We start from the raw sequence: 16,267 nt of genomic DNA on the forward strand, positions 1-16,267 counted from the left end.
TTACAGAGAGAGGCAGGGGGAGAGAGAGAGAGAGAGAGAGGTCTTCCATCCACTGGTTCACTTCCCAGATGGCCTCAATGGCTGGAGCTGAGCCGATCTGAAGTTAGGAGCTGGGAGCCTCTTCCAGGTCTCCCATGTGGGTGCAGGGGCCCAAGGACTTGGGCCATCTTCCACTGCTTTCCCAGGCCACAGCAGAGAGCTGAATCGGAAGAAGAGCAGCCAGGACACGAACTGATGCCCATGTGAGATGCTGGCTCCGTAGGCAGAGGGTTAGCCCACTACACCACAGCACCGGCCCCCTCCTTGCGCTCTAAAGTAGACACTCTGAAATCTTCGATAGACATTAGAATAATATTTAGTATTTAATTATTAAAAAAACCTTCATGCCAGCTAAGCTGTCCCAGTGAACATCATTAAATGAGAATATAAAAATTTGCAGAAGTCACAAGGTAATTGGTTACTAGGTAATTGTGAGTCAATTCTCTATGAGAAATTGAATAGACATTAGAAATAGAATATATACATTTCTCCATTTTGTTTCTTTGAAGCAATGATAATGACTATGGAAACATTGCCTTCTAGATTTTAAGATTAAATCTTTTAAAAATTGGAAACACTTTATACTGGTTTCTTAATCTCAGTGGGAAGTTTAGGAGTTTAATGGATGTGATTTCTTACCTGTGAAGAGGCTTCTATTTGCTAAACAACTTAAGATGTTCTGTAGTCCACGTTTAGCAAAACTAGTTTTTTTCATATAAACATAGTTACTTTTCATTGATGGCATTTTTCCTATAATCTTAACAAGCTTTTTAATATTATGTTTCATATCTTTTAATAGGTGGTTTGTGAAGAAGGTGACAAGTTAACCCACTCGAAATATGGGCGATTTTGTCATGAGGTCAAAATTAACTATTCTCCATATGTGAATTATTTCACTAGAGTATACTGGAACAGATCCTACTTTGTATATAAAATCAACACTGTGATATCCTTCCAGTCTTGAAAAATAACAGAGCCTTCATTTCAAAGACTTGCGCTACCTGAAGTAAAATGCGATTTTCTTCTTACCTACAGTGGTGTCTGTTGCAGATCAGAGTATGGACATTTGAAATACTGCTGCTTTTTCCCCTGCCTGCTGTTACCTGGATCCAGAGTTCTGTGGGAAACAGCTCAAGCGTTACTGTCCTTTGGTAAAATGTCAAATCTACTACTCTGCAATTTCCAGACAGGCGTCTTTTTTTCTATTACATGGTGTTTAAAGATTTTATGTATTGCAGCATCTTCCACATAAATCTTCATCTTACCATGATGTTGATCTTGATTTTGAATATGTTCAAGATCAGAGTGTATCTCTCAAATTAATAGATACTTAATGTGCTATAACTATATAATAGAAGGAAAGAATTATTCTCACCCTCACGAAAGTTTCTGAAGGTATGTAATGGTTTATAACAACTGAAAATTCACAATAAAAACTAATTTAAATGTTAGCTGAAACTCTCTGGCATTTAAATCAAAACAGAAATTATATAAAAGAAAATGATATTTAAGGATATATGTAAAGATATATCCAGAATTTTCTGCTTGTACTGCACTCGTCATCTGCTGCCTATATATGAGCACTTTCTTAGTAATCTATAGTGCATGATATTGCATTTTTTATTTTATGACTATCTGTTAAGTGATTAGCTTTTTTCACTTATGTCCATTAATTTGATAGCAATATAATCATGATAAAACAATAATTCTTGTTATCTATATATATTTTTAAAACAGACATTTAAAAAATGTTCAGGCTTTTAAAAATATGTGGGTGTGGGATAATTTATTCATATTTTACATTGAAGCATTAAATAAAAATTAAAAAATCTTTAACAGAATAAGCATATGCACACCAAAATGAGCAACCATTTTGGGAGGTTTATGCAGACAATATAAACATACTTCTGCATACAGATATTTATTATAAAATACAAGTGATATTCATTTATGAAACTGTGATGGAAGTTTTCAAAGTGACAGAATGACAATTAAAATAAAAGTTAAAACACAGTTTCACAGTCTAAATGTTACATTGCTTTAAGTTTTTTTGTATTTTTATCATTTGTTAAAATAAACTTTAAGTAATTTGGTCTTTTAAAGAAATTCAGAATAGATGTAACCTATACATGTATCATTTTAATAAGATGAAATGCATGTTAGTTTTTTCTTTAACACCTTTTCAGTGAACAGGTTTTCTATATTTTCACTTGTTAGAGTGAGTACTGTAGCAGTTGCATTATCAGAACTCTAAATTCCTGCCAGTTAGAAGGGAGTATCTCTCTGTTTTTATTTTTGTAATATGTGTATTTTTAAAGTGCATGCATTCTTAGACTAACTCTAGGATGCTTTGCTCTTTGGAAGCTGAAGAACCCTTTGATATTGTTAATGTATTTGATGCATTAGTCTCATTGGTTCTAGTTTCACTCTTCTATATGTTTTTTTTTTTTAAACTATGGTAAGATAGCTGCAGACAATGTGCTTCAAACTGACTCTGCATCTTAGTTGTGAGCAGCTAGTGTTTGCTTCAAGCCTTATGAAGATACTACCATAATTATGTAAATACATAGTGAACAGTCATGTGGTAGTACTTGTGATTAGAGCATGTGAAACAATGTAACTTAAAAGTCAGCTTGCATATTTTGAAGGGAAAATAGAATACCTTCCTTTCTATGTAGTATGAAATATTTGAGTTTTTATTCATTTATATTATGACCAGATTGCTGTATTAGTTTTGGTTGTGTTTTATTAGTAAGTTGCTTTTGCTTCTGTCACTTCATTTCCTAAATAAAATAGATTTGTGACATTTTAATTGAATTTGTTAAATAATGAATTTTTCATGCAGCATCAGTTGGAAAGGAAAAATAAGCTTTTAAATAGGTATGATAATATTGTTTATGAGAGATAAGCTTGTTTGCTTCCATTTTAATTGCAGTTAAAACAGTAGTACTGGGAATCTTTAAGTAGGAAGCCTTTGATTCAGTTCCTTATTCATCTGTAGAGTAACAGATGGTTAGTGCAAGCAACTGGTAACTTAACAGCAGTTAGGTTTGACAGTAAAGCTCTACTGTGAAAAGACAAAGTCTGTGGGTTTTGGGTGGAAGGAATTTCTCAAATGTAAAAAAAAAATTTCACCCTTGATGTTGCAGACTCATTGAAATAAGTGCCTTAACTTCTTTATTTCTAAGTTTACTTTTCTTGTTTTGTGTTTTTAGACACCGGATATTCTGAGATCAGCTTATGGTTTATTTTCCCAAAAATGTTATCTATTCCCTATGAAAACTTTGCTAATTTTTTCCTCATTAATAAAATCCCTTACTGTGCTGTTGTTACTATTATTGTTAACCCAGTAATAAGCAAAACTTTGTTAAATATAGGAATGGGACTTCTAGTCTCCTAAATTTATTTAGCTTCTGAAATGTCAAGTAATCCAATAAGTAAAACTTATTTAAATGATCAGGTCTGTGATGTTGACTCTGCAGATGTCTAACTTGGCATCTGTATCTTGGTGCTTTTTGTTAGACCGGTAGAGTTTTGCAACCGCATGAACAGTCATGTGCTGCATAATGGCATTTTGTTCAGTGACAGATTGCATATACAACATTGGTCCAATAAAATTACATCGCTGAGTGATACCATAGCTGGGTGAGTTTGTGTAAGTACACCGAATGGTTTTCACACACAGTGAAATTGCCTGACAATACATTTCTCAGAACGTGTCCCGAATGATAAGTGACACATGACTGTGTTGTACCTGAGTGGTTTTCTCTTCACTGTTTTCTGTGTGTTATAGATAGCCATTTATTCCCCCAAGATGTTAACCCAAGTCATCAGTAGCCTCAATGTTGTGATATTTTTCCAGATTGTCCAGACTAAAAGAAAAGCAGAAATGGAACTTGAAGTGTGCTTTAAAAGAAATGTAATAGATTTAAAAGAAATGTAATAGATTATTACATTTCTTGAAGGGTACATTTCTTGAAGAGTAGCGATCTTAATGGGTTATTTTATTTCTGAGAAATCAGTTGTTTTGGACCTTTTCTATTTTTGAACTGTTCAAATATTTGATGCCTTTTGTGGATAAAAGTAGTGCCTCTCTTTATACAGTTGATGGGATTTTAAAAGTTGTAAGTTCATTTTTTGGTAAATTTATTTTTAATGCATGAATATTTAAAAGGCATACATTTTTAATTGTTCTGTATATTTAAGACCCTTTTGTAAAGTAAATAATGACTTCCTGATTAACATCTCAATATATTCTCTCTTTATTTGTCCAAGTTTTTAAATAGTTAATGTTGTTGCTATTTACTAGTAGTTTTCATTTCTAATTAGTATTAAAATTTCACCTCTGAAAAGTTGCAAGTAAAATTCAATTTCTTATTGAAATAATATCTCTTTATTAAGGTTTTGAATGTGTAGGGTTAACACTTTATATAAAAATTGATGAGAAAATTGTAAAAAAATTTTAGTATAGAGGCATTTTTGAATAATTTCCGCTTATAAGTCTTAAAATGTGGGAAATTTTGATATTGGGATACATAATCCCTTGTGCAGTTCTATAAGAGATGCAGCAAATTTGTATCCACTGTATACATTTAGTAGAATGATGACATCACAGAGAAGCATGCAGTCCAAGCTGAGAGTTTGAAATATCTTATAAACAACCCTTTCGTGTTCTAAGTTTATTAACTTAGATGAATACAGCTCTCTTTGTTTTCATTGACCTCAGAGCCATACCTGTGACAGTGTTCATTCATTTAGATTGAATATGTTCCTGCTGCAACTGCATCTTTGCAAGATACTAAAAGTCACTTTCAGCAACTATAGGTCTTTAAAAGAGTTGGATTATAAACTCATTTACTTCCGATTCTGTAGCACTTTTATCAAGAATAAACTTTCATGTTATCCTCGTTGTTCTGTTTCCATAATAAAACTTTTCAGGATTTAATTTGTCTTTTTAATATATAAATGTTTAAATTACAACTTTACTGAGATATACATCAGGTACCATACAGTGTCACCCATTTCAAGTGTATGATTCAACAGTTTCTAGTGTATTCACACGATTATGTGATTATGATCGATTTTAATTGAGACATTTTCATCACTCCAGAAACAAACCTCAATGCTTTAGCTGTCAGCGCCAGCCACTCCCAACTTTGGACAACCACTGCTCATCTCTTTCTTTGTATTTGCCTATTCTGGACTTGTTATATAAATGGGATCATATAATTTATGATCTCTTGTGACTGGTTTCTTTCAGTCTCACATTTTCAAGAGTCATCGATGTTATAACACATACCATTCCTTTCAGGGTTAAATACCCTTCCATTCTGTGGATGTGACACATTTTGTTTAACCATGTCATCAGTTGATGGACATTTGGGTTGCTTCCATTTTGGCTATTGTGAGTAATGCGTCTATGATTTTTTTTTCTTAAAAAGACCACATTTTTTCGATCTTTTTTTTTAAGCAGTGGCCTCCTGTGATTATTTTTATTTAAGTTTTTGTTTAGTTTTGTTTTAGAAAAGTTGGGGCTGGTGCTGTGGTATAGTGGGTAAAGCCACGGCCTGCAGCGCCAGCATCCCACATGGGCACCAGTTCTAGTCCCGGCTGCTCTACATCAAGTCCTTGGGTCCATGTATCCATGTGGGAAACCCAGTAGAAGTTCTTGGCTCCTGGCTTTGGAATGGCCTAGTTCCAGCCATTGAGGCCATTTTAGGGGACTAACTAATGGATGGAAATTTCTCTTTCTTAAAAAAAAAAAAAAGGGAGTTGGGGGGTCGGTATTTATTTATTTGAAAGGCAGAGTAACAGAGGAGAAGTGGAGACAGAGAGAGATCTTCATCTGTTCATTCACTCCCCAAATGATTGTAAAGGCAGCAGTCAGGAGCAATTTGCAGGTCTTCCCTGTAGCTGGTGTGGAGCCCAAGCACTTGGGCCATCTTCCACTGCATTCTCAGGTCCCTTAGCAGGGAGCTGGATTGGAAGTGGAACAGCGAGGACATGAGCTGCCACCCATATGGGATGCCAGCGCTACAGGCAGTGGCTTAACCTGCTGTGCCACGACCCTGGCCCCTGTGTCTAAGTTTTCATGTAGACAGATATTTTCATTTCATTTAGGAGTAGAATTTCTGAGTTACATTTTGTACTTTGTAAGTTAACATTTTGAGAAACTACCAGCTAAGGCTTCCGGAGTAGCTGCACTGTTTTATAGTCCCTGCAACAGTATGAGGATTTCACACTCTCTATATTCTTGCCAAACCTACTCTTTTTCTTCTGTTTTAAGTTGGATTTATTTTCATTTTATTTGGAAGGCAAAAAGAGAAATAGATCTTCTGTCTCCTGGTTTACTGCCTTAATGCCCACAACAGCCAAGCTTGGCCAGACTGAAACCAGGAGCCCAGAACATAATCTGGATCTCCCATATGGGTGGCAGGGACCTAAGTCCCTAAGCTGCCTCCCAGGGTGCTCATTAGCAGGAAGCTGGTTCAAAAGCAGAGCTTAGACTCGAACTTGTAGGATGTGGGAGAATCAAGCAATGTCTTAATCACTGAGCCAGACACCTACCCTTTCTCTGAGTTCCCATCTGCTGGTTCATTTCCCCGAAATGACCACAATGTCCAAGGATGAGCAGAGTCTGAGACTGTGAGCAGGGAACACGATCGAGGGCTCCCACGTGGGTAGCAGGAACCCAGTTCCTGAGCTGTCAGTGCTGCCCCCCAGGTTCTGCATTGTCAGGAAGCTGGAGCCAGGAATTGAACACAGATTCTCTGCTGTAAGAGGTGGGCATCTTAATCTCTAGGCTATATGCTTGTTCCCAGACACTTTTCATTTTTATTGGTTGTTTAATCCACTTTCACATAGTGTTTTTATTGTAGCTGGATTTTCATATACTATTTTATTTTCTGCTTTTTAAAAGTTTGGTTTCATTTTTCTATGTCCCCTGTCATACTTTCTTTTGCATTACTATTTTCTATGGAAGATTTTAATTCCTTTAATTATTTTTTTCATGATACATATATATGTATATATTTTAAAGATCTGTCTTATTTCTTTGAAAGACAGAGTCACAGAGAAGCAGAGGCAGAGAGAAATGTCTTCCATCCACTGGTTCACTCCCCAGTTGGCTTCAACGGCCAGAGCTGCGCTGATCTGAAGCCAGGAGCCAGGTACCTCCTCCTGGTCTCCTATGTGGTTGCAGGGGCCCAAGGACTTGGGTCATCTTCTACTGCTTTCCTAGACCATTAGCAGAGAGCTGGATTGGAAGTGGAGCACCCAGGACATGACCAGCGCCCATATGGGATGCCAGTGTTGCAGTCTATGGCTTTACCTGTTATGCCACAATGCCAGCCCCTTTCATATACATCTTAACTAGTCAAAATCTACTTCACAGTTAATACTAACTTAATTCCAATGATACATAGATATGCTAGTCCAAAAGGCCCCATTCTGGTTTTGGTATTATTATTATTATACATGCTGAATTTATATATATTGCAAACCCAACGATACACTATTAACAGTTACAATTTTGTCTTAAGAGAACTGAGAGGAGGGGCCAGTGCTGTGGTGTAGTGGGAGCTGGCATTCCGTATGGGCTCTGGGTCGAGACCCAGTTGTTCCACTTCTGTTCCAGCTCCCTGCTAATAGCCTGGGAAAGCATGGAAGATGGCCCGAGATGGCCCACTGCAGTGCTGGCATCCCATATGAGTGCTGATTGAGTCCCTGCTGCTCCACTTCCAACCCAGCTCCCTGTTGATGCCCCTGGGAAAGCAATGGAAGTGGCCCAAGTGCACCTTTACTCTCCAGCATCAACAGCATATCCACTCTCAGCCCAAGTCACAATTTACACCCCAGGGATCTCGGTCACCTCTGTCTACCACAAGATGTCAGGCCGGTCATTGGCAAATACTCTCAGTGAACATGCAGTAGCAACTACTCTGGACTTATTGGTAGAACATTTGCCATGAGAGTGGCAGGTAAACCTGACTAAAACTCAAGGGCCTTCTTCCTCAGTGAAATTTCTAGAGGTCCCGTGGAGAGATGCATGTCAAAATATCCCATCTAAGGTGAGCAAGCTGTTACATCTGGCTCCTCCTGCAACCCAGAAAGAGGCACAATATCTGGTGGGCTTATTTGGATTTTGAAGGCAACACATTGCTTGCTTAGGGGTGTTGCTCTGGCCCACCTATTGAGTGGCCTGAAAAGACTCTGGTATTGAGGGGGGCCCAGGACAGAAGGCTCCGCCCCAGGTCCAGGCCGTTGTGGAAGCGGCCCTGTGATTCAGCAGATCCAGTGTGATGTGGGTGCCAGTGCCAGATAGAGCTGCTGTTGGTAGCCTTTGGCAAGTCCCTATAACCAAGTCACAGTGGAGACCCACAGAATTGTGGAGCAAGGCTCTGCTACCATCCACAGGTAATTACTGCATTTTAGAGAGAGACCTCTTCCTATTACAGGGCCTGGGTAGAAACTGAATGCTTGGCCATGCACAACCAAGTTACCACAGGACCAGAAGTGGCCAACGTGAGCTGAACAACCCACCAAGCCAACGTTGGGCACACACAGCACCACTGTATCATCGGATGTGACAGATACATGAGCAGGACTGGAGGCACGAGGGAGTTACATGAAGAAGGGGCCCAGGTGCCCATCACCCATCACACCTACTCTTGCTACCCTGCCTTCTCTCCCAGCCTGCACCTGTGGCCACACGGGGAGTGCCTGACAATCAGCCGACAGGGAGAGAAGACCTGAAACTGCCTTACAGATTACAGTTCTCTATTTTATACGGGTGCTACCCAGAAGTAGAAAACAACACCACGAGAGACCCTTTCTGGGGCTTCCTGGGGGACATCTCGATAGCTAAAACTTTGGACCGTGAACTTGGTAGTTCACTGCTTGGAAGGAAGAAGGACCAGATAAGCAGTTATACACTGATTCATGGGCTGCAGCCAGTAGTTCAGCCACACGATCAGGACTTGGAAGGAACATAATTAGAAGCTGGGTGAAAAATGGGTGAAGTATGTGGACAGGCCTCTCCGAGTGGGCAAATGATGTGAAGATATTTGTGTCCCATGTGAATGCTCAAGAAAGCATGACCTCAGCAGAGGAGGACTTTAATCTGGTGGATAAGGTGAACCATTCGGTGGGTACCAGTCCAGCCTCTTTCCCTAGCCACCTCTGTTGTCGCACAATGGACCCATGATCAGAGTCCCACGGTGGCAGGAATGGAGGTTAGGTGTGGGCTCATCAACATAGATACCCACTCACTAAGGCTGGTGAGGCTGTGACTGCTACTGAATGCCAAAATCTGCCAGTAGTAGCGAGGCCACCTCTGAGTCCCCAGGAGAGCGCCATTCCTTGGAGTGAACAGCCAGCTGACCTTGTGGCTTGGTTGCTTTGAACCACTTCCACCACAGAAGGAGCCACATTTTGTCCTTAGTGGAATAAACACTTTCTCTGGCTATGAATTTGCCTTCCCTGCACATAACGCTGCTAGGACACCTTCTGGGGACTCACGGAATGCTCTGTCATGTGCTCCACACAGCCTTGTGTCTGACCACAGAACTGTCGCAATCAAGAAGTGTGGCAACCCAACTGTGGTCACGGAATTCACTGGTCTTACCATGCTCCCCATCATTCTGAAGCGGCTGCCTTGGTAGAGCAGTGGAACGGCATTTTGTAAAACAAGCATTGTAGGGGCTGGCGCTGTGGTACAGCAGGTAAAGCCACTGCCTGCAGTGCTGGCATCCCATATAGGCGCTGGTTTGAGTCCTGGCTGCCCTACTCCTGATCCAGCTCTCTGCTATGGCCTGGGAAAGAAGTGGAAGATGGTTCAAGTCCTTGGGCCCCTGCACATGTGTGGAGACCCAGAGGAAGCTCCTGGCTTCGGATCGGCGCAGCTCTAGCTGTTGCAGCCAATTAGGGAGTGAACCAGTGGATGGCAGACCTCTCTCTCTCTGCCTCTCCTCCCTGTGTGTAACTCTGACTTTCAAATAAATAAATAAATCTTTGAAAAATTTAATCAATTAAGCAGTAGAGCCCACAAAGTGCCATTTTGAGGCTGCAGTTACAGGGCCTACTAGGGACCAGTCCTTTGGGGTCAGGGTAAAGTTCTCCAGAAGGCTGTATTACTGAATGAGTGTGGTGTACATTGCCGTTTCTCCCATAGCCAGGGTTCATAACCCCCAGAGTCAAAGGATAGAAATGGGAGTGGCACCACTCACTATTATCCCTAGTGAAAAATTTTTGCATCCTATTCCTTTGACTTTTCCATCTGTTCACCTTTGGACCTCAATTCCATCAGGAGACACAACAGTGATTCCATTGCACTGGAAATTAAGACCATCACCTAGACACTTTGGACCCCTCACTCCTCTGAGTCAACAGGCCAAGGAGGGGGTTGTAGTGTTGACTGGGGGAGTGATACAGACTACCGAGGGATAACTGCACAGGTCCACAAGGGAGATGAGGAAGAGTGTGTGGAATGCAGGAGATTCCTTAGAGCATGGCTCAGTGTCGTTGTGCCCAGTGGTTAAAGTTGATTGAAAATTACAACAACCCCAATCAGGAAAGAACATGAATGCCCCAGATTTTAGGAATGAAGATTTGAGTCACCCCAAGAGTGGTGACCCCAAATGTGGGTATAGCCTTATAAGAGCTTCAAGTTCATTGCTGGTTGTAAAAGCTAGAACATAGCCGTGAACCATGACGGCCTTCAGGAGCAGTTTAACAGTGCTGTAGGTTAGGGAGGATTCAGTAAAGGTTTGTGGACACCTGGTGTCTCGGAAACATTTGCATGCACGCCAAAAGCAGGTGCTACATGTTTGTCTCAGTCCATTCTGCTGCCGTAGCTGGATTCTACAAGCTGGGTCACTAAAAAGAAAGAGGGATTTCTTTCTTACATTTTTGATGGCTTGAATTTGGCTGAAGGGGGCAGAACTGGTGAGAGCCTTCTTGTAGAGACTGTGGAGTCCGGGGCAGCACGTGGCAAGGCAGCATGCGTGCCGGAGAGCGCTCACTTTTATGCAAAGCCACTCTGCCAATAACACGAGAGTCCATGAATCCAAGAATGAGTCCTCGTGACCATCACTTTTTGTCTTTTCACCTCCCAAATACCCTTAACATGAGACTTTGGGCACGAAGTTTCCAGCACGTGAAATCTGGGAGACGTAATCAAACCACAGCTGCAGTAGTGAGCTTTTGGTTACTTTCACTAAATACCTGAGAGGAGTTTCATGGGAGGGAAGAAGTTTTATTTTGGTTTGCAGTTTGGGGTGGGGGGGTCACAGAGTAAGATCCAGGGGCAGCATTGGCTCAGGCATCTGGTGAGGTCGGAGGATGGCGGAGGGATGGTCACATGGTGAGCCAGGAAGCCAAGAGAGAAAGCACACTTGGCTTACATAACCAACCCTCCCCCCAGGCCACCTTCCAGAGGCCATAATTAAATTAAGTTTCTCCCTTCATCCATCAGTCACTGGCATTAACCCATGAACCATTGACACTTCAGGGGCTAAATGTCTGTGTGGATCTGGGGAAACAAATCCTGTTGAAACTATAACACTAGGAATAGCCATAACAATAGCACAAAGATCTGGTTATTTAGCAGATACTTGCTGGGTGCCTGCTATGTGCCAGGGGCTGTGTTGAATAAACAACACACCAGTGTTCTGCTCCCTGCTCAACCTTATGCCAAGAGCAGACTGTTGAAAGATATTTATTGGGGTCAGCACTGTGGCGTAGCAGGTAGGACCACCGCCTGCAGTGCCGGCATCCCACAGGGACGCTGGTTCGAGTCCCGGCTACTCCACTTCCGATCCAGCTCTCTGCTGTGGCCTGGGAAAGCAGTAAAAGATGGCCCAAGTGCTTGGGCCCCTGCACCCACGTGGGAGACCTGGAAGAAGCTCCTGGCTCCTGGTTTCAGATCAGCACAGCTCCGGCCATTGTGGTCAACTGGGGAGTGAACCAGCGGATGGAAGACCTCCCTCTCTCTGCTTCTCCTCTCTCTGTGTAACTCTGCCTTCCAAATAAATAAATAAATCTTAAAAAAAAAGAAGAAGACATTTACATGGGGGCGAGATCAGTGCCATGGAGGAGGCACAGTGCTGTGGGAGCATGGAAAGGGAGCCGCCTGGCCAAGGAGGCGTTTAATAGAAATGTAAGAAAGTGACGTTGGAGAGGCAGGCAGTCCTCCTGATACTGCAGGATCAGCCTCTGCCCGGGACAAAGCATCCCATATCAGCAGAGTGCCTGGGGATGAGGCCCACCTCTGCTTTTGACCCAGCTTCCTGCTAATGTCCCTGGGTACTGCCACTCACGTGGGAGGCCTGGATAGAGTTCCTGGCTCCTAACTTCAGCCTGACCCATCCCCGGTTGTTGTGGGAGTTTGAGGAGTAAACCAGCAGATAGAAGATTAATTAATTAATTCTCTCTCTGTCAACTCTGCCTTTCAAATAAATAAAAATAAATAAATTTTAAAAATATCCTGTGTTTGTAAAACAATATTAAAAAAGGAATATTTGATAGCTACAGGACTCATTTGTTATCTCTTGAAAAATATGTTCTGAGAAGTCCCTAAGTATATGTGATTTACTTACATGTTGCAAAACAACTTGCATAAGAAATGGATGACCTTCAACTACAAGCATCTTGAGTTGCTTCTCCCATCCTGGGAAGCAGGAGGAGGTGATTGCTAGCTTGTACCACTGGAAGATGCCGACACTACCCCCAAAAAACCACAAGATGGCAGTGTAATCCACCAGCATAGTTCCCCCACCTCCAAAATACCAAATATAGTTATCTGTTCATAATTGAATTGTATTGTGTTTGTATTGCCTCTCTGTAACTCTGTCTTTCATATTACTCAGGTTTTTTTTTTTTTTTTTTTTTTTTTTTTTTTTTGCCAGGTAGAGTTAGACAGAGGGAGAGACAGAGAGAGTTATAGACAGTGAGAGACAGACAGAAAGGTCTTCCTTCTGTTGGTTCACTCCTCTAATGGCCACTACGGCCGGCGCTGTGCCAATCCGAAGCCAGGATCCGGGTACTTCCTCCCGGTCTCCCATGTGGGTGCAGGGACCCAAGCACTTGGGCCTCCTCCACTGCCTTCCCGGGCCACAGCAGAGAGCTGGACTGGAAGAAGAGCAACAGGGACATAATCCGGTGCCCCTACTGGGACTAGAACCTGGGATTACCCAAGTGAGCCAAGGCACTGGCAACTCTGTCTTTCAAATAAATAAATAAATAAATACATTTTTTTAAAAAGAAACTAAAACAGGCCAGCGCCGTGGCTCAATAGGCTAATCCTCCACCTAGCGGCGGAGGCACACCGGGTTCTAGTCCCGGTCGGGGAGCCGGATTCTTTCCCGGTTGCCCCTCTTCCAGGCCAGCCCTCTGCGGTGACCAGGGAGTGCAGTGGAGGATGGCCCAAGTGCTTGGGCCCTGCACCCCATGGGAGACCAGAAGCACCTGGCTCCTGGCTTCGGATCAGTGCGGTGCGCCGGCCGCAGCACGCCAGCCATGGCGGCCATTGGAGGGTGAACCAACGACAAAAAGGAAGACCTTTCTCTCTGTCTCTCTCTCTCACTGTCCACTCTGCCTGTCAAAAAAAAAAAAAAAAAAAAAAAAAAAAACTAAAACAATAATAAAAAATAAATTAGAATAAAATACAGTCAGCCCTTCCATATATGCAGGTTCTGCACACTCAGATTCAACCATCCATAGATCAAAAATATATTTTTTTGACAGGCAGAGTGGACAGTGAGAGAGAGAAACAGAGAGAAAGGTCTTCCTTTTCCGCTGGTTCACCCCCCCAATGGCCGCTGCGGCTGGCGCAACGCGCTGATCGGAAGCCAGGAGCCAGGTGCTTCTCCTGGTCTCCCATGGGGTGCAGGGCCCAAGGACTTGGGCATCCTCCACTGCACTCCCGGGCCACAGCAGAGAGCTGGACTGGAAGAGGAGCAACCAGGACAGAATCCGGCGCCCCAACTGGGACTAGAACCCTGGGTGCTGGCGCCATAGTCAGAGCATTAGCCTATTGAGCTGCAAGCGCCAGCCCAAAAATATTTTTAAAATACATTGCATCTGGGGTCAGCACTGTGTCACAGCAGGTAAAGCTGCCGCCTGCAGTGCCAGCATCTCATATGGGCACCAGTTCGAATCCCAGCTACTGCACTTCAATCCTGATCCGGTTCCCTGCTAACGTGCCTGGGAAAGCAGCAGAAGGTTACCCAAGTCCTTGGGCCTCTGCACTCATGGGGGAGACCCGGAATAAGCTCCAGGCTCCTGGCTTCGGATTGATCTGATACTGACTGATACAGGCACTTGAGAAGTGAACCAGCAGATAGATTCCTATTCTCTCTCTCTCTCTCCCCCTCCCCCCTCTCCCTTTCAAATAAAATGAAAATAAATAAAAATTTTTTTAAAATCAATGGTCCTGAAGAAACTTCTATTTAAATAACTGGTAACTACAGGCAGCCTTGCTAGGTGCTCTGCGAGTACATGATCTTCATAGAAAAACGTTTGCTCAGGTTTCACTAATTTTTGTGATCCTGCTAATCTGGTACTCATCTGTGGATTTCTTCTAGCTGTAAAGTTCAGTGCTCTGGTACCTTTGTGCTGTGACATCTTCGGGTCATCGGCCTAATTCATTTATTAACAATGAGCTTCCCTCCCCGCTCTCCTCCCCTCCAACCTTGTCCTGTGGAGATGCTGGCACCCAGCTTCCCAGCAGTGAGGGGGCGTGACTGCACAGCTGGCAGGCCAGGTGTGAGGGTAGGCCCAGCCCTGAACTCTGGGACTCTGGGTTTTAAAACTGGGACAGTCCTGGCTGGCCAAGCCAGGGTGAGTTGGTACCAGGGTCTGTCTGAATGTTTTTGTCTCCTACCAAATGCATGTGTTAGAAACTTCATCCACGATGCAACAATGCCGAGAGACATTTCATCACAGCGCCACGAGATGCAGGGCGGGCCTTGCAGCATGGCCGGCTGCGCCAGTGCTTGGAATGCCTGCGTCTGTGTCAGGGTGCCTGGGGTTGAGTCCGGCCTCTGCTGCCAATCCACCTTCCTACCAATGGGCCTGCGAGGCTCAAGTCCTTGGGCCCCTGCCACCCAATGTGGGAGACCCAGATGGAGCTCCTGGCTGCTGACTGTAGTCTGGCTCAGCAATGGCTGTTACAGGCATTTGGGCAATGAAGCAGCTGATGGATGATCTCTCCGGGTGTAAGTGTGTCTTTCTCCCTCCCTCCCTCGGTCCCTCTGGCCTCCCAATAAATAAATGTAAACACTCACTCACACACGCAATGGACTAACGAAGAAGGCATGCCGGAGTGGGGCAGCTCTGTCCTGCTCACCTGCCCCCCTGCTGTGTTTCCTTCTCTCTGGAGGACCTGGCAATGAGGCACCACCTTGGAACCAGAGACCGAACCTGGTCAGCCCCTTGATCTTGGACTTCCCAGCCTGCAGAACTCAGAGCAATAAGTTCCTGGCTCATATGTGATGTCCTGCTGTGTCACAATGCCAGCCCCTAAAGAGTAGTCTTTCTAAACATTATTGATGAACAGATTCTTCTGATACCCAATATGTAAAATAGATAATCTATGGTTGAATGGGGGGTGGTCAGTCCAGAGTCCTGGATGCACACACCCCTCCAGACTTGCACACAGATACAGAGCTTTTTTCTCCAGCTAAAGGGCTTCCTCCTAGGAGCTCAGGGCCCAGACAGGAGAGCATTGTGCAGGTGTGCAGGAAGAGAGCAAGGCAGTTGATATCACTGGAGCATTCTTTCTCTTTCAGTTTCGAAGGAGTTACACGCATTTATTTTTCTTGCATTTTCTTTCTTTCTTATCTTTTTTTTTTTTTTTTTGATAGGTAGAGTTATAGGCAGTGAGAGAGAGGGAGAGACAGAGAGAAAGGTCTTCCCTCCGTGTTCACTCCTCCAAATGGCCACCACGGCCGGAACTACACCGATCCAAAGCCAGGAGCCAGGTGCTTCTTCCCATTCTCCTGTGAGGGTGCAGGGCCCAAGCACTTGGGCCATCCTCCACTGCACTCCCAGGCCACAGCAGAGAGCTAGACTGGAAGAGGAGCAACCAGGACTAGAACTCAGTGCCCATATGGGATGCCAGCGCTGCAGGTGGAGGATTAACCAAGTGAGCCACGGCGCCAGCCCCTTTTGCATTTTTGAAGTGTTGAAAGCAGCCTGAGTATTGTGGGAGATCACCAGCAGCCCTTTA

General features: G+C 43.5%; 1 protein-coding gene across 11 annotated transcripts in view; it reads left to right on the forward strand.

The window, feature by feature from the left end:
* Positions 1-4,984, forward strand: part of DPY19L4 (dpy-19 like 4) — a 66,549-nt gene extending 61,565 nt beyond the window's left edge. For all 11 annotated transcript variants that reach the window (XM_051843914.2, XM_070075318.1, XM_017341443.3 and 8 more), the window contains one exon: positions 839-4,984. In XM_051843914.2, coding sequence (XP_051699874.1) covers positions 839-1,003 — 165 coding nt within the window. In that variant the 3' untranslated portion in view covers positions 1,004-4,984. The remainder of the gene's footprint in view (positions 1-838) is intronic.
* Positions 4,985-16,267: the final 11,283 nt, after the last annotated feature.

Source organism: Oryctolagus cuniculus, chromosome 6, assembly GCF_964237555.1.
Source record: "Oryctolagus cuniculus chromosome 6, mOryCun1.1, whole genome shotgun sequence".
NCBI classification, from domain to species: Eukaryota; Metazoa; Chordata; class Mammalia; order Lagomorpha; family Leporidae; genus Oryctolagus; species Oryctolagus cuniculus.